This window comes from Chrysemys picta, chromosome 1 (genome assembly GCF_011386835.1).
Source record: "Chrysemys picta bellii isolate R12L10 chromosome 1, ASM1138683v2, whole genome shotgun sequence".
Taxonomy (NCBI): Eukaryota; Metazoa; Chordata; order Testudines; family Emydidae; genus Chrysemys; species Chrysemys picta.
Genome location: NC_088791.1, coordinates 1,214,516 through 1,232,927, shown reverse-complemented (window position 1 = coordinate 1,232,927; position 18,412 = coordinate 1,214,516). Strand labels below are relative to the sequence as shown.

Here is an 18,412-nt window from a genome sequence, read left to right as displayed (position 1 = left end):
AGGCCATCCCAGTTTTCTTGTTTGCATGGCAACAGGCTTGCTCCGCTTTGGGGCGGACGCTGCTGAAGGAGCCTAGGGTGAAGGGGCTCCGCAGGCAGAGACAGCAGACCCGGTTCTCCCTGCAGGGGCATTCCCAGCCATGCAATCAGAATGGCCTTTCTTGCTGCAGCAGCCACTAGGACCTGTCTGAGCTGGAGCCCACCAATGGTGTCAGGTGCCCGCATGCCAGCGCCGGCTTTGCTCACAGCCTTTGGGAAACAGGTAGCCTGCTCCCAGAACCCCTGACGCGGCTCCCACTGCACTGCTGGGCCTAGGGACCTGCACCTCGGTGCCTGCCTGCCCTCACCAGTCTCTGAGCTGGCATCAGGGGCCGTGTGAGTGCCAGAACTCCACTCTCCACTTGGCCCCTCCAAGACTCCCATCACCACTCCCATGCTATTCAGCAGCTCCTCCGGGCGCCTCACAGCCGCCTGCCCCACTGATCACAGAGGACCCCAGACAGGTAGCCACGCTTGCAGGACTGGTGAGCGGCAGCTTGGCAGGATGTAGCCTAGGCCTCTGGTTGCTGTGACTCAGGAAAAGGGGGACTCAACCGACATTCAAACAAGCGCCCACCTTATATCACATACAGATCAGTTCAGTTCCTGGGTCACAAGACGACCATCGCAACACAGCTGACAGCCCCATCACCCTACACTGAGCTAATTTGCACCAGTAACACCGACCACTCCCCCTCCTCTCCACAGCCCTTTGATCAGAATACATTCCACAGCTGGCTCCACGCAGGGGAACAAAGTTCTACCACAGACTGGGGAGCATGGGCCAACGAGGGCATGGCCCCTGCCCTCCTGCCACCAGCAGCGCCCCTGGGGAAAGGCACATCAAGCGATATACAGGCCTGACTCTTTAGGAGTACAGAAAAGAGGGTGTATTTCATGCAACATTCCTTTTCCCAAAGGCGGTGTTGGCTGGTGCAGGGTTGAGTGGGGGCTGAGCATGTGTTTGTGTGTGTGCATGTGCGTGTGTTTGTGTGTGTTTGTGCACACCTGGGGCTCTGGGTGTATGGAGTGAGTGGGCGCTCCTCAGCTCTTCGCCCTTCAGTGCAGTGGTCAGAATAGAAAGAGAATCAAATTGGTTTTATTCGTCTAGTAGAAATGCCCCCCTCCCCCCATAAGTTGGCTCTGGAAGAGGCCAGCGCTGCCTAGGATGGTCAACTGTCTACCAGCTGTTTGAGTGCTCGCTCAATGTTCATGCGGTGCCCCACACGTGTCACCCCCAACTCCACAAAGTCCTCCTTGGTGAGGGCAGGTAAGTGTGTGCCCTCAATCTCATTGTCCTCAAACTTGTCTCGATGCTCCACCAAATTGATGCTTTCCAGCCAGTCCCCTACATCGTATTTGTTCCACAGGTGGAGGGGTTTCTGCATGAAGGGCCGCGGTGGGTGCAGAGTATGCAGGGGGGGCCCGGGAGAGGGCGAGGGGGATGGGGAGCGGCTCCGGGCACTCACGCTCCGCACCACAAAGCGCACCTCCTTGGGCTCATGCGGGATGGAGAGGCTGGAAGATTTGAGGATGGTGGGAGGTGTCAATCCATAGGACCGCACGGTGCTGAGAGGGTCTGTCCTATCCAGGGCAGGTTTCACTGGACTGGGAGTACGTCGGGTTACAGGGTAGCGGCTGCCAGGTCGAACTGTGTAGGTGGTTCCGGAGCTCCGCTGGGAAATGGTGCTGAGTTCTCCTAAACTACTGAAAAGTCTGTGGAAAGAGAGATACAGGGAGAGAGAGAGAGAGAGAGAGAGAGAGAGAGAGCAAAGGGTAGGGGTGAGGTGGAGCTCCCGAGACACAAGAACATACAGATACAGTATACATGGGGGGAGTAGCCAGCCGCTGGAGAACAGGGTCAGTCTGGGACAGGAGGAGTGGTTCTGTGTAGCGGTCAAGGGAATGCTGTTCTTGGGGTGGCATCGAGCCTGGAGTGTTTTAGCCAAGATTCTCGGGAAAGCCCTGAAGGTCAGTTTCCGGAGGAAGTAGCAGAGGCGTGTGCGAGTATCCACATCCTGGTCAAATGCAGCCCAGGTGCAATAACTCTTGATGCCTGTGGAGATCCACCAGGTAGGCCCTGACGCTCCCTACATACACCTGCAGAGCGTCTGCAGCTTCTTAACCTGACTCCCACTTTACACCCTGGTCACAGGCTGAGACAACTTGAGCCTCCTCACCCCACTGCCTGTCATCTCTGCAGCTTCCTCCTGCTAACGATGTCCATCCTCCTTTGACGTGACATCCCGCTACGCTATCAGAAAGTGACGGAACCCCCCCGCGTGCATTCTACCATCTCAGAGGGCAGAGCCAAGCCTGGAACAAGATGGACCCAGCTGGGGTCGTATCAGGGGTATCATGGGGTGTGAATGAGAGTAAAGCTACTGCACAGCGAGGTGGTATCGAGCAGGGTGTGAGCGTCACCACAGGGGAGTGAGAGAGCTAAGTACTGGGGCTCGGGTGGCATTGCAGGATGTGGGGTACAAGTTGCACACAAGGTGTTTTGACTGTTTCTCTTGGCCCATTAATGCAGGGTGTGAGGACTTCTGTGCGGGTAATATGCGAGAGAGGGGCATGGATGGAGAAGGCTGAGCACGCCCCCTGCTCCTCTAGAAGCTGTGAGGTTTACATGCCACTGAGGGCTACACTACGTGCTATGGTCAAAGCCTCTTCCTTTAAGAACATTTTTCTTTGCTGCTTGTTTTTATTCCCTCCCTCCTCCTAGGTGGCTATTTGTGGTGGGTGGGTGGAACCAGAGAAGGTTCACTTCTCTTGGTGTGCACACCCCAGGCTCTCCGCCAGACCAACTAGGAAAGACCAGTTCTTGCATTGCCAAAGGTACAGGCTGTGAATCAATGTGGCATTGCTCTGAATGTTCCTGTGAAGGAAACCGTGGCAGATCGACTCTGCTTTGAGGGTCCCTGAGCAGAGAAGCAAGGCCTCACTGGCTCAGATCCTGGTCCCCATGTTGGCTAGCTTGGTGCCACTGGCATGGGTCCAGGTAGCCCCATGCCAGGTAGCTCGGCCCCACAGGCGGGTCCAGGTATCCTCATGCTGGGTAGGTTGATACCACTGGTATGGGTCGAGGCATCCCTCATCTGGGTCCTTGGCCTCACTGGCTCGGGTCTGGGTATCCCAATATCATGGAGCACGGCCCACCAGATAGAAAGGGTGAAATGCAATGCAACTACAGCTGTTTAACACCACTGGGTAGTTCTTTGCCTCCTGCTGCGGTGGATGGGTCGTGAGCAACAGCACGTGACATCTGCCTGGGTGGGGGCAGGACCAGCCGCCTCTATCCTGGATTAACCTTGGGATCAGAACAATTTGCGTAAGCATTAAAGAGTGTATTTAAACTGAAACACTAACGTCCTCGGACTGAAGAGTGGTCTGTCCAGTGCACTGTTGCCCGTTTGGGTGGCCCCGGGAGAGGCTCAAAGAATAGTCACTGCACAGTAACAGGGCTGACTGTCAGATGTTCCCATTCCACTAAAAGCTGGACCAGGTACTAATGGGGAGTGGGGCAGATGCAAGGGTGGATGTGGGGCTGGAATCGGAGTTCAGAGAGGTGATCGAAGTCACCCCCTGGCTCTGTTTCTGTGCTCCACGGACACAAAACACAACAGCTAATCCTGGGGTGAAATGCTGAAGGATGGAGCGAGGGGGAACGTAGCCAGGCCATGGTGCTTCCTTCACTACCCAAACTTCTTTGAGAGACAGACGCACCCTTGTGTGATGTGGATGAAGCAGCCTCGTTAACCCGGCTACAGGGATGGGAGACTCTGCAGGCCTGCAGCCAATCCCGCTGAAAGGCAGAATTAATAGCCTGGGGCTCCCAGGACAGCGCCTCCCTTGGGTCTGTGCAGCTCTTTCTGAGGCTGTGACATTTTACCTCCCGCTCTCTGTCGCTGCCTGGGTAATTCTAGCTTTGGCTTCTGGCTTGGAAAGAGCAGTTACTCACCTGCCCCTGGGGGTATCAGAGCAGACTGGGACATCTCTGTGCAAAGCACCGCGCGCTGGAGCCTTCTGGAGAGCTGTGACCATTGGGGCTCCCCACACACACTCCCTCAACACTAGAGTTGGCAAATAACTGAGTTTTTAGTTCAGTGGCCGAATGGAAAATTCCAAAACACATTCATTTCACGTTAACCCCAAATGACAATTTTGAAGTTTTTCTTGCCAAAACAACCCCCCAATAAATAAATACATAAACAAACAAACAAATAAATAAATAAAATAGTTTAGAGTTGAATGAAATGTTTTGTTCAACCCAAAATGAAATGTTTCATTTTTGAGTCTTTTGTTTGCTTTTGTTGAGTTTTTCTCAACAAATCTAGCTAAGTTTCTAAACAAAACGTCATTTCAAAATAAAAATGTTTTCACTTTTCCAGGATTCCCTCCCTGCCCCCCATTTTTTCCAGCTGAAAGTATTTGCTGAATTGAACCTGAATTCGTGAAGAGTTTTGGTTGACCAAGAACTGCATTTTTGGCAAACAATTTTGCCCAGTTCTACTCAGCCTTTCACAAGGCACGGTGGTTCCCACCTCTCAGTTCCTTCCATTTTGAATCTAGGAGACGCTGCAACAAAGTGGTGGGTGGAGATCTGGGCTGGCGAGTTACTCAAAGAGCTACAGTTACTGGTGGGTAAACGTATGTTCTGAGGCGAGCACCGTCGGCACACATCCACACTTTGGGGAGATCGATGCACAGTACCAAATCCCCAGAGCAGAGCGGGTGAGAAGAAAAGTGACTGCAGGATTGCTCTCCCAAATTGGCATCAGACCTGGAGGCCAGGCCACGAGATTGATGCTATGTAAGGGGCTGGGTGGAGCTCCAGCTGACTGCTCTACTTATCTCCACCCTAGGACTGTTTTGCAGACGTGAGGCAGAGCTGTTTTAGGCCAGGGAGAATGAGCTCTGCCACCTTCATCCTTAGGGAATACCATGCGCTGGGCGTGAGTGGAAGGCCATGTGGCCAGCCATTAAGGCTTGGACTTAGCAGGCTCTCCAGGCTAATGCTATTGGTATGAGGAATGCAGTCTTTGGAAACAAGTAAGATAGGGCCTGATTCTCCCACCACAGGATCGGAGTGATTCCCACTGACTTCAATGCAGGGGGAAGAAAAGGGCCAGTAGGAGCCAGCCTCCTAAAGGCTGCAAAGGAGCATCAGCTTAGTGAAAACTAAGTGTAAGAGTCATGAGGGAACTGAATTCCATACAGCTGGGCAGAGCCTGGCTAACCTGTTTAAGAATCCTTTTACAGTAGGGTGTCCAGACACAGGTCCCTTGACCGGAATCATGGTGAGCTGACCCAGTTGTGTCCTATTAATGGACTCAAGAGGCTCAATCCAGATTTCTTCAAAAGGAACAAATAATCCAGGATGTTAGGGACAGATGCCGAGACTGGGGTGCTGAGCTTTTAACCAGTTCAGCGAGAAAACCTTTTCCCACTTCACTTAGTAAGACTTTCTAGTCAGTTTTCTTTACTCTCCAGCAGGTGCTTTCATACCTGCAATAAGTAACCCTCAACTCCTCTTATCAAGATTGCATTAACCATGCTGCCAGTCGCAAAGATTTCAGGTCTAAGTGAGGACATGCACTCTTTGTGATGAACAACCTGCACCAACCAATTGCTGAGGTATGGGGAGATGCAAATTCCCTGCCTTCTTATGGGATCACCAAGTGTTGAACTTTGTAGTTGTAGTAAAGTTGTAGTTGTATCTCGCTGTAGCAAAGATAAGGGTGAGCTGAGGCCAGTGCTGTGGACTTAGGGAAGGGGTTGTCCTCTTAGGTCCAGAAGGGGATGAAGGCATCCTGGCACTTAGGGAAGGGGTTGTCCTCTTAGGTCCAGAAGGGGATGAAGGCATCCTGGCATCTCCGAGCTGAGGAAATAATGAGCATAGTAATCTCCCTCCCTGACACCGCTGGGCTGAGGTCTCACTTCTGCTGCTCCCCGCCTGAAGGAGGGTGGTGACTGAGCCTCAGAACATTCTCACAAGGGTTATCCCTGAAAAGGGAGGGCAAAAGGGAGTGGTTTGGGGCAGAATTGAATGGAAAAAAGCATTTCTGGGTGATCTGCAAAAACTCATTCACTGCATGCTGCCAACGGTTTTCAAAAGGGACAGGAAAGATGAAGAACGTCACAGGAACCAGTCTGAAGCTTTCCAGTAGTCTCTTTCACAAATGATGAGAGTCCAGAAGTGGAAGGAGAAGTCACTATTTTTGGTCTGAAATTTAGATCTTGCAGCGAGGTTTTCCTCTGGTGGTTTGTAGATGGAGGAGGCTGGGGCTGTCTCTGACATTGGAAGGATGTACCCTACTGTCAGGATGCTTCCTGAAGAATGCTTGAGAAACGCCCAAAGATCAAAAAGTTGAACCAAGCATAACCCTGTAGGAATTGAAAAACTCCGGCCCTCCAAAGGTAAGTATTCTCTGCGGACAGCAAGCCTGCAGGACGACTTTGCCACTGCGGCCATGCTGCTCTCTGCGTAGTAACAGCAGTAGCAACAGATGGAGCTGCTTTATCTGAAGTGTTAAGAGCTGCCTTCAGGGAATGTTGGGCCATCCTTTGTCCTTCAATGGCCTTCTGCACAGTGATCTGAAAGGGGGATCATCTGATCCCATGCCAGGGAATCATTATGGGGCTAGAGGTGCCTGATGATTTCCACCCTTAGCGGAGGAGCTGGTGAAGAACAGCGCTTACATCCAAGGCATTCTAATTGCCTCGCCTCCTTCTCCTGGGAGTGGGCTTTGGGGAATCCCCGTGGGCCAGCACTCCCACTGGAGAGGGTAGATCCGACACTCCTGTTATCCTCTCTCACAACGCAAGAACCAGGGGATACACAATGACACTGAAAGGCAACACATTGAAAACTGATACAAGGAAATATTTTGTTTTTAATACACAAAGAGTAATGTGTTCAAAAGCCCCCACATGCCTCAGCCTTTGTGCGGCTGGCAGCAAGGGTGACCAGTGGCTACTGGTGGAATCAAAGACTCTGGAAGAATACTTGGAGCTCCTACTTGCATAGACTGAAGACTAAGCCGAACATGAAGAAGGCAAAAACCTTCCACTAGTTCCCATGCCATTCTCCACAACCACAACTCCTTTGGACCAGACTACACCAAGCTTCCTCTCCTCTGAGGACTCGGCTAGCTGAGTGTCAAATGGGTCTGTTGTAATCACAAAATTTGGGAACCAGAAACCCAGCACCACTCAGAAGGGTCCTTGATTCAACCCAGCTCATCACTTATCACAGTCCAAACTGGGAATGGCCCAAGAGAAAAAAGACATGTCAGATATAGGATGTCTTATGGCAAATATTTACTGCCTAGTCCCTGCTCAGAGCCATTGTCAGACATACACACAGCAGGTGCTACAAAGTCACATGAACACAAACTGATGGTGGTCAGTGAAGATTGGCAGTCAGTCTATGCTGTTATGACTGATGAAACTCCCAAGACAGCCTGCATTCTGAGACCTGGCAGGATGACACCCTGAGCCCCAGGCCAGCCCCCCTTGTCGCCTCCAGGCTGCTTAGCCCATCACAAGCCAAGACAATGCAGGGTGGCAGGTGGAACAGGATTCTTCTCCTCCAACTTTAGATCCAAAAGAGACACAGGTCAAACCAAATCATTTAAATTCAGCCACCTAAGAGTGGAAACCAGAAGCACAGCTACTGCTGACTTAGTTCCTAGGTACAGGCTCCCAAAGGCTGCATGTCTCATAAAGGCCCTGACTGTGACCATGGCAATGAAACACCCTGGGCTTGTTGCCTTGGGGGACTCCTACATTCACATCAACAAGGCACCAGACACAAAACCTCCCAAACTTATTTAGTTGCTTTCTTAGGACCCTGGCAGGTCATCACCTGCCCATACGGCTGGTCACATCCTACACCTGCTCTTTGGATGAGATGTTGATATAGAGAGTGTACCAGTCTAGTCCCTTTCTTGCACATTCAGGCTGTGGTCTGAGCTCTCCCAGATCTCTGGAACTCAAAAGGTCCACAATTCTGGCTTGTCCACAGAGGCTAATTGACCCTTCCAAATTAAAGGGCATGCAGAAAACCGGCCACACTTCCCCACCAGGCCAAGGAGTGGTGCATTACAGTGGCTTATGCTAACCTCAACCACCACCACGCTGGCGCCCAACAGGCCCTCCTTCCCATCACAGCTCTCCCAGGTTTTCCACCACCTTTGCATGACATTGTCAGCCCTGAGGAAACTACAACTAGAAGAGTTTCCTCAGCAACACAGGATCGTAGAAATTGCCTGACTGGATCAGACCGGTGGTCCATTTAGTTCAGTAACCTGGCTCCAACAGTGGCCAGCATTAGCTCTTCAGAGGAGGTCTGAGAATCCCCCAGTAGCAGATATGGGATAATCCGATCCCCAGGAAGGCCTCATCGTGATCTCCAATCATTAGAGTTTTAAGCCCTAAAGCACAGAGTTATGCACCCCTGCCACAATGTGTTAGAAATAGCTACCCTACCAACGGCTAGTCCTGTTAGCCATAGAAATGCCCAATCCATTTTGGAACCTCACTAAGTTCTTGACCTCACTGACAGCTGATATGTACAATAAAGAAAAAAAGAAAAGAAAGAAAAAAAAAAAAAAAAGGAAAACTCAGTGAAACAAAACACTGTCGAAACAACCCACTCAACTGCACACAAATTCTCTCCCTGGGGAGAGGATGAGAGAGAATCAGCCACATGTGACAGGAGTTAGTCATGTTGCTTAAAGCATGCTGGAAGGTGCTCAGAGACCATGGTGATGAGGTTGGCATAAGAACCTTTCTAAAATAGAGACACGGTGGCAATGAGTCCCACTGTTTAATCATGCGTTGTGAAGAAGTATTTCATCTATTATGAACTTGCCACCTTTTCGTTTCATTGCATGCCCCCTTTCTTGTGCTATGTGACAAGAACAGAAGTTCCCAGTCTCCCTTTTCTAAACCATTTAGTATTTTATATACGTTTAACGGTATCCTCTCTCAGTCGTCTCCTCTGTAAAGTAACAATCTAAATCTTTTCAATCACTCTCTCTGAGAGTTTTTCCAGGCTTTGATCATTCTGATCACCCTTCTCTCACCCTCCTCCAATTCTTCGCGGTTTAATAAAGTTCCACTTGCTCAACTTAACCTGCATTCAGCATTTCTCGCTGTGAACAACACATGGTGGCAGCGTCTGAGCAGTGCGTTCTCTGCAGTGCAGCAGCTGGCAGTGGGAGCCAGGGACCTCGGTTTGCAAACAGGGGTAGCACAGCACCTGGAGAGGCCAGTATGGCCTGGGGAAGCAGCATGGTGGTGGTAAAGGGGACTTCAGTACCAAATTCATTGGACTGGGCACTGCAAAGATGCCAACAGCCACTGTCCACAATTGATGACATGTTGCTTGCACTTTCCAACGCCAGCATCTTCATGGTCTGTGAGGGGAGGAATGGCGCACACGCCTGGATAAGAGTCCAGCATGCAGACACCCTTTGCAACAGCATTAGGTGGCTCTAGATGGCTGTACATGCAGATGGGCACAAGCCCAGCACCAGAGGTGTTCCAGCGAAACTCTCCCAAATGCTGGAAGGACTGCCCAGGTTGAAAATAACTGCAGATGATATCCCCATTGCAGGCAAAGGGAGCAATGGTACAGACGCTGAATGAGACCATGAGAGAAAACGACAAGCTTTTCTATGGCTAGGCAGGGACAAGAATGTAAAACTGATCCCAGAAAAAAAATCATCTCACACAGCAAGAAGTGATGTACATACAACGCTTGCTCACAACAGCAGGGCTGAAAGCAGATCCCAGCAAGACCAAGGCAGTCAGAGACACGTCAGCTTCACTGGATGTGAAGGGAGACAGCACTTCCCAGGAATGAGAAATGTTCTGTCCAGGAGTGGAGGCCACACCTCAGCTCACAAGGCAGGATTTGGAGCAGAACTGGGCAGTTCCCCACCAGCAAACGTTTGACACGCTGACACACATTATATCAGATGCCCCTGTCCTGAAATACTATCAGCCAGGAGAGCCATTCTCTGAAACCATCTCACTGGTGAGGGCGATAGCAACAAGGGAACGGGGCAGTGGGAATCACCTGATTCCAAATAACACGTTCTCTCATGCCATCTAAAGTACTAACTAGAAATGCCAAGACCAGCCTGACAGAGCACTGCAGGCAGGGCAATGTGTGTTAGGAAGGGAGCAAGGAAGTTCCAACCTGGCTGTTTGGTGGCTAGAAAGAGAAGGGGTAGTGGTGGGCCACGTAGCTATATAACCTCTGCTAGAACATCTGGTAGTACAAGATAGTGTGTATGCAGCCCCAACAGTCACAGCTTTCCAGAGGCTTTGGTGCGGGTGCATCCCCAGAGCGGGCCCTGTGCTGACAGGCTACTCAAGGGAAACTAGACGTTTCTTGTGCTGGAGTTGAATCGTCAATTGCCCCAGGGTGAAGGATCATGGGTCCGGGACCTGGGTCTGCAGGTCCCCAGACCACAGCCTCCACCCAGCAGCTTGCTAGTACCAGCAGCAAGTATGCTCTGGTAGAACCTTGCTTACCATAGTCACTGTCCACAAAGCTCCCAATTGGAGGAGACGTCTGGCTTCTCCAATTAGCTCAGACTCACTATGTAAGCCGGGAGGCACAGGAAGTTGTGTGAACAACTCGATGAACTCCTGGCTGGCTGCTACATTGGATCCTGCCTCTTGCCTGATCCTGGGCCTTACCCTATACCTGATTTCTGCCTTCTTGTCCCATTCCTGAACACCTGACTTGTTCAAGACCCTGCTTCTACACCTCCTTCTTGGCTTGACTCCTGACTCGATCTCTGCTTCCTAGCATCTGACTCCTGCTCTGACCACTAGGTCTGACCACCTATGTCCCGTCTATGACACCCAGCTGTATATTTACCTGTTCTCTGGAGCTTGTTTCCTTTGCTTATGGGGCAGCCAATGTATCATCTTCAAGGTAGGTCAGGTGGTTCCCCAAGGGATGCATTTTGAGGGTTGTTATATTGATCCCTAGAGAAGCTGCATTATGTGGGCAGTTGGCTGGTCCTGGAAGAGGGCATATTGGTGCCCAGAAGCTCCTGTGAGGGGGGGCAGTCAGATGGCCCTGGTCAGGGGGCTGCATTAGGAGGGTAGAACTGTACATTAAGGTTGCAAAACAGCTTCCATTCTAGCCTCCTTTTTTCACACACTAAGATACGTCTGAGAAATTTACCTGAGATGCTGAGCTGAAACTCCTTGTTTGTGTCCAGTCTGTCCAGGGAGTTTCATTAAAATCCCTTTATCTGCATTTGAGTTGTGAGTGTGGGAAATGCTCTTCCTGTTGTTTGAAAATTCTAACCATAGCGTGGAACACCCAAAATGGCCAAAGTTTGACACCTGCAAGTGGAGCTGGTCCTTAGGAATGAGTAGGCACTTCAGCTGGTTTGAAAAGAATGGTTTAAATGAAGCAAAACTGTGCACTGAGCACATGCAATACCTATTTTTCATTAAGCCAGGAGGTGCACACTCAGTGGGAGACAGTTCAGAAAGTTGGCATATTTCAGAGCTGGGTAACAGGACCCAGTTGGTTCGCTTACATAAATGACTGTAGCACTCAAGCTACTGGACTGATTGCCTTCAAGCCTAGCTTGCTTTGTAAATCTCACTGAGATGGAAGTGCTAAGCCATGTATAGGGAAATCGGGTTCTGATGTTTTAAAGTTATATGAGTCACATTCTGTTCTGAGTTACACTGGTGTAAATCTGGAGTAAATCCATTGACTTCAGTGGAATCAGGCTGGCTTTACATAGGTACAAGTGAGAGCAAAATTTTGCCCAGGAATTTTTTAATTCTGCTGACAGTGGGGCACCCTCACACGGTGTAGTATGGACATGGACATGCGCAGGTCTGGAAATGCGTACCTAGTCTTCAGTACTAGCAGACACCCAGGAATCTGTGTTGACTGGTCCTGGTTGGTTTTAGAATTGGGCCTCCCCCACCCCTCCTTTTTATTATTTTTTTTAAAGCTTCTATCTTTAAAAAAACTTAGGAAATTACATGCAAAAAGTTACAATAAGGCAATGTTAAGGCTGCACAGCTAAGCAGGAGTCAGGCAAAGCAAATGTTAAGGTTGAACACACAACCTGGACTCTGTCCCCTTATGATGATACACTATTTTATTTTTTTTTAATATTAAGTGGAACTACATCTTCATAAAGTGCTTTATATACGAGCAATGCCTGCCTCCTGTCTGTGCTGCTCATGGGAAGAGTCCTTGCTATACAACCCCAGTTCAAAAGGTAAATGATGGTTACTTACTTGTAACCAAGGTTCTTTGGGATGGACTCTGCACATTTCCACTCTTGGGATATGCATCAACTGGAGCTGTTGAATGGTGCAGCCTTCTGCTGGTAGTGCCTATTAGAGCACTCACGTGCCCACTCCTAAACCTCCCCTCAGTGAGCACGAGGCTAGAAAAGGGGGCATAGCGGCAGTTGCTGCCTCAATTCCTTCCACTGCTAGTGTAGAGCCATGAGGAGTTACTGCTCCGCAGAAGGAGTGTGAATATGCAGAGTCCATCTCAAAGAGTCTTGGTGACAAGTAAGTTACCTTCATTTCTCTGAGTGTCCTCTGCAAATTCCCATTCTCGGGACAGTGTAGTCAGCAGTATATATTAGAACAAGGAAGGCAGTATCAAGCTACCAAACTGGACAGCTGATTAAGGTGTGATATCTAACACATAATACTCAGAAAACATTTGTATTCAACTCCATGGGACTGCTTTACAATTTTCAATTAGTGGGACATGCTTGAAACATGTGACAGAAGCAGCCATTGCTCTTGTGGAGTGTGCTCTCGGCAGAGCAAGGGAGCCCATGAGGCATTTTTATCCCTTTTCTACTGTACACTGTCTGACCCAGCGAGATCAGTTTGTGTGGAAATGGGATTTCATTTACAGGTATCCACGCATAAAACAAAGAACTTGCATGAAGATCAAAAATCTGTAGTCCTATTGAAATAGAAATGTAACAGTCTTAGCATCCAAACAGCGTAGCTTTGACTTGCCCTTATTTGAATGTGGTCTGGAAGAGTACTGGATTGACTGACAGGGAAATAAGGTATTATTTTTTGTATACATTTTTGGTGAGGATGAAGAACTACTTTATCTTTATGAAAAATTGTAACTGGAAGGTGAGTCATTAAGGCATGAATTCTCTAAACCTCCTGGCTGACATTATTGTATAACAAATGCAGTTTAGTCAGAAGATGTAATAGACAGCAAGAAGACAACGTTTGAAGGGTGGAGACAAGGTCTGACAGCACTAAGTCCAGATCTCATGAGGGAACAGGCTGTCTCACAGGGGATAACGATTTAGCCTTTCAGAAACCTCAACGATATCATGCGAGAATATAGATTGACTATCTACTGGTATATAAAAAGCCGCAACTGCAGCTCAATGTACCATGAGTGATGTAACAGATACACCCTTATTCTTCAGAAACAGCAAATACTTTAATATGGATTGAAGAGGAGCTGACTCAGAATCAATATCCTTAACAGACTCCCATAGTGAAAATCTTTTCCATTTTAAATGGTAACATTTCCTAGATCATCTTCTAGCGTTAAGTAAAACATGTACATCTATAGAGAACAATTCCCTAATTCTGTCAGAGCCCTAGTGCCCATGCTGTTAGATGCAGTGAAAGTGGATCTGGATGGTACACTTTCCCGTGCTGCTATAACAGAAGGTCTGGAGACACAGGTAAGCATCTGCAGTTCCCTTTGGAAAGAAGGAGCAAGTCCATGTACCACTGTTGTCTCAGCCATGCAGAGGTGATAAATATAATCCTTGCTTAGTCCTTCAACCTTCAAACTTAAAGGGAATGGTGGGGAAGCATACATGAGATCTGTACCCCAACTGCAGAGGAATGCATCTATTCAAGAGCAGAAGTATATGCTCACTTTTTACCAAAAGCAATGGCACTTGGTGTTGAATTGTGTGGCAAACAGGTCTATTTTTGGAGCACCCCAAAGAGAGAAAATGTCCTGGATCACAGTCTGAAGAAGTACCATTCTTGCATCTGGGAAGAGTCTCAACTTTATTGGTCTGCTAACTGGTTGAGAGATTGTGCCACATGCAGAGCTACTGGACAATTCTGGTGGCGAATACACCAATCTCCAAAGCTTCCTGCAAAGCTGTGAGGAGTGGGCTCCTCCCTGTTTGTTCACACAGTACATTGCTGTCCTAGTGTCCATGGCCATTTGAACCACAGATCCTTGCGCCTGAGGGAGGAAAGCTCTGAGTGCCAAAGGAGTTGCTTTTCACTCCAGGACACTGATAGCCAGAGGGTCATCTTTCTGATTCCAGAGAACTCTTGTTCAAGGATTGCTGAGGTGTCCATCTCATCCTGTTTTAGAGGCATCCATTGTAATTATCATGAAAGGAGAGGGAAGGTTGACATTCACGCTCCCTCCATATGTGTTCCTGATTGATCCACCACAAAAGAGATTTCTGGAAGCTTGTTGGAATGTTAAGTATTAGATTCATATCCTGTACTGCAGGTCTGAAGTTTCTTGCCAATCAGTGCTGAAGGGGAGGGTCTCATTCTTAGTCTTGCGTAAGGGGTAACATATGCGGTGATGCCGTGAGACTCAGTAGGGAGAGTAGGGAGAACTTTACATTCTGAAATGGACTTTGAAGTAGAGACTGAATGGTAGATTTCACTTTCAGGAATTTCTCCTTTGGAAGGTGAGCTCTCGCCATTCTGGACTCAAGTGCTCCTATGAAGAGGATATTTTGTGAGAAATGTCAATAGGGATTTCTTTTCGCTTATCAAAAATCTCAACCTTTCTAATGGAGAGCATGTGAATTGAGTGACTCCCTTCATTTCATCTTTGGCAGCTGCTTTTAGGAGCCAATCATTGAAATATGGTAAAATAAAAATCCCATCTTCTCAGAAAAGCTGCCAGTACAGATAGACATTTTGTAAAGACTTGGGGTACAGTAGAAAGGTCAAAGGGGCAACACCCGTGTTGGAAATGACCTATGGCAAAATTAAGGTACTTCCCATGTGATGGGCTTCTCAAAATGTGAAAGTAAGATTCTTTGAGTTAGAGCGCAGCGAACCAATCTAGATAGGACAATGGATCCTAGAGTTAACTTTCTGATGTGAAACCTTTGGATCTATCGGTTTAGCTTCTTCAGATCCAGGACTGGACAAAGACCTCCATTTTTCTTAGGAATTAGGAAATAGCAGGAGTAGAAATCCCGATTTCTTAGATTTACTGGAACCTCTTCTACTACTTTCTCCCTTAGTGGAGCGTTCATTTTTGTTCTTAACACTGAGTTGTAAGAGGGATCCTGACAGGGAAGATTGGTTTGGAGGGAGCAGGGGCGGCTCCAGGCATCAGCATAGCAAGCGCGTGCCTGGGGCGGCAAGCCGCGGGGGGCGGCCTGCCAGTCGCTGTGAGGGCGGCAGGCAGGCGGCTTTCGGCGGCGTGCCTGCGGAAGGTCCGCCGGTCCTGCGGCTTCGGTGGCAATTCGGCGGCGGGGACGCTGATGGCGCGGCACCGGTGGACCTCCCGCAGGCATGCTGCTGAATCCACATGACCAGCGGACCGACCGCAGGCATGCCGCTGAAAGCCGCCTGACTGCCGTGCTTGGGGCGGCAAAACACATAGAGCCGACCCTGGGAGGGAGGTTCTCAAACTGGATTGTAAAACGGTGTTTCATAGTGTCCAAAACTATAGTGTCCAAATGGCATAAACATTCTCCAACTGTTAGGGGAAGAGAATTAAGGCTGGGTTTGTGGCTCTTGATCTTCATGTCAAAGCTGAAGTTTAACTGTAAGGAAAGAAGAAGTGGAGGATGAATTCTTTTGTCTCATCTTGGATTTAAAGGGACAGCCTTTATATTGCTGCTGAGAAGCAGAGGATTGCTGTTGCTGTTGGTAGTGTTGTCTGTCTTTGTTGAAATATGAAGATGAAGAATAAGGTGGATGATATTGCCTTCGATATCTGAAGGCAGCTGTAAGAATTCTTCTCTTGAAAGGTTGCAAGAGACCCAGCGAGCGAGCTGTTGATCTTGTTTCTTTCATTTTCTCCAATTCTCCATCCATTTTAGAGCTAAAAAGTCTATCCCTTTCAAGCAGAAGATCTTCACTCCTTGACCTCGTTAGGTAGGGAAGAGCGGACGAGCACAGCCATGCTTGTCTTCAGATAGTTATCGCTGCAGCTATCAGTGTTGAAGATGCATCAGAGACAACAAAGGGTGCTCTCAGTGCATGCTCAGCACCATTATGGTCCTCCTGAATAGGGGGCATTATCAGTCTGCAATGCTCCTCAGGTGGATTCTTGGTGAAGAGTGAACTCTTGTCCTACAGGTGAAACTGGCTAGGCAGTGAGTATCCTCATGTTTAAAGACGATGAAGAGGAGTCTATTTACACCTAACTATCTAATAATTAAAAAAGTAAGATGCCTTGGTAAGGATCTTGATTCCCAAGAAGGTTCACATCCACGCATGGCCAGTGACTGGAAGGAACTGAGGTGACCACTGCCACATCCTCATTTATAGCTCCACTCTCAGGATGTGCTCAAAGCTGGGGGGGGGGGTGGAGTTGGGAGAGGGACATGAGCACTCTAACAGGCAGTACTAGTAGAAGGCTGCACCGTTCAGTGACACCAGTCGACATATATCCCAAAAGTGGGACTATGCAGAGGACTCTCAAAGAAGAAATTAGGATTATTATTAAGGGGCTCTTCCCATAGAGTTGGGTAGCACAGAAATCACGCTCATGTTCCGAAGGATGAGGCAGTAGGATGGAGACTAAGCTTTGTATGAAGCTCATGTACACTTGGATGGGATATGGCACCATGACGAGAATCAGCCAACGGTTTCGCCCTCTTGGAGTTGTGCCTGAGCACCGTCTGCAGTTCATGAGCAACAGAGGGGGCTGTGGGGCAGAGACAAAATATTGTTCAAAGCTCATGAACAACTGAATGGGGCTGACACGCAGGACTGCTTGAAGCTTATGCTCACAGTCAGATGGGGATGCTGGGCTCAGAAGAAACAACACCCAACAAAGTCTCACAGAAACAAACAGGGCTGTGTAGTGGAAACAACAGCTGACACTCACATTCAGTCACGTGGTGTGTGTGTGTGAGAGAGATCAAAGCACTGTCTGAATCTTCTGTTCAGTGGGACATGGACAAGGTAACCATCATCTGACACCCATATTCAGTTGGACGGGGATGACACCAGTTCCATCCACTCCAAGCAAAGCTGATCACTTTGATGCTTTCTAACATCTTTGGTGCTGCCAGCAGGCTCGCAATGTTCTGGGAGTATGAGGTGTGTGTAAGTGAAGGGTCTAAGCAACAGCTATGTTCAGACCCCTCCTCTCTCTCTGTAGCATCAGGATGGGGGAGGTCCAGGGTGCCTGCCTCAGTTTGGAACTTTGAGAAATGTTTGGCTCCACATCTGGATGCCAGAGCCCAGTTTTTCCTGAGTCCACACGATAATGCCCTAAACACTCAGACATTGTGTAACACCAGTCACAGAGTCAACAGGACTGAATGCATGAAAACACGGACATGTGGAGTGAACTCTGACCTGAGGAGGACCCTCCCTTGCTGGCCATGGACACACTGAACGAGATTCGTTCTGCGTAAGCTGAGGCACACACACTTATCAGCCAGGGTCTCCTGGTACACTTGAGGGTTGAAGGGCTTTAAAACTGCTTTGTAGGCAGCCCAGAGGCAGATGGTCTTCAGCATTTCCTACATCTCTGTTAAGAATTCCTGGGCATCAGAGACTGTGGGAATGGAGCATCTCTGGTCCCTGTGGAGGTGAGTTGTGTGTCTGGCTGGACAGGGATGGGGATGGGGGATTCCTTAGGTGTTCCCATTGGGTGCCCCGGGGTTCTGGCCCAGCACGGCTGGACAGGGATGGGGATGGGAGATTCCTTGGGTGTTCCCATTGGGTGCCCCGGGGTTCTGGCCCAGCATGGCTGGACACTGGGATGGGGATGGGAGATTCCTTGGGTGTTCCCATTGGGTGCCTCGGGGTTCTGGCCCAGCCCGGCTGGACACTGGGATGGGGATGGGAGATTCCTTGGGTGTTCCCATTGGGTGCCCCGGGGTTCTGGCCCAGCACGGCTGAACAGGGATGGGGATGGGGGATTCCTTAGGTGTTCCCATTGGGTGCCTCGGGGTTCTGGCCCAGCACGGCTGGACAGGGATGGGGATGGGAGATTCCTTGGGTGTTCCCATTGGGTGCCTCGGGGTTCTGGCCCCGCCCGGCTGGACACTGGGATGGGGAGGCAGCGCAATCAGCAGAAAATGAGACAAGTAAAAACCAACATGAGTCTGTGCAGAACTTCACTTGTGCTC

The 18,412-nt window shown here is 49.3% G+C and overlaps 1 protein-coding gene across 10 annotated transcripts in view; it reads right to left on the bottom strand.

Moving 5' to 3' along the window:
• Positions 1-1,117: 1,117 nt before the first annotated feature.
• SHANK3 (SH3 and multiple ankyrin repeat domains 3) overlaps positions 1,118-18,412 on the bottom strand; it is a 703,681-nt gene continuing 686,386 nt past the window's right edge. For 8 of the 10 annotated variants that reach the window (XM_065589968.1, XM_065590128.1, XM_065590332.1 and 5 more), the window contains one exon: positions 1,118-1,754. In XM_065589968.1, coding sequence (XP_065446040.1) covers positions 1,211-1,754 — 544 coding nt within the window. In that variant the 3' untranslated portion in view covers positions 1,118-1,210. The remainder of the gene's footprint in view (positions 1,755-18,412) is intronic. The other 2 variants (XM_065590517.1, XR_010600169.1) reach the window with 2 other exon arrangements.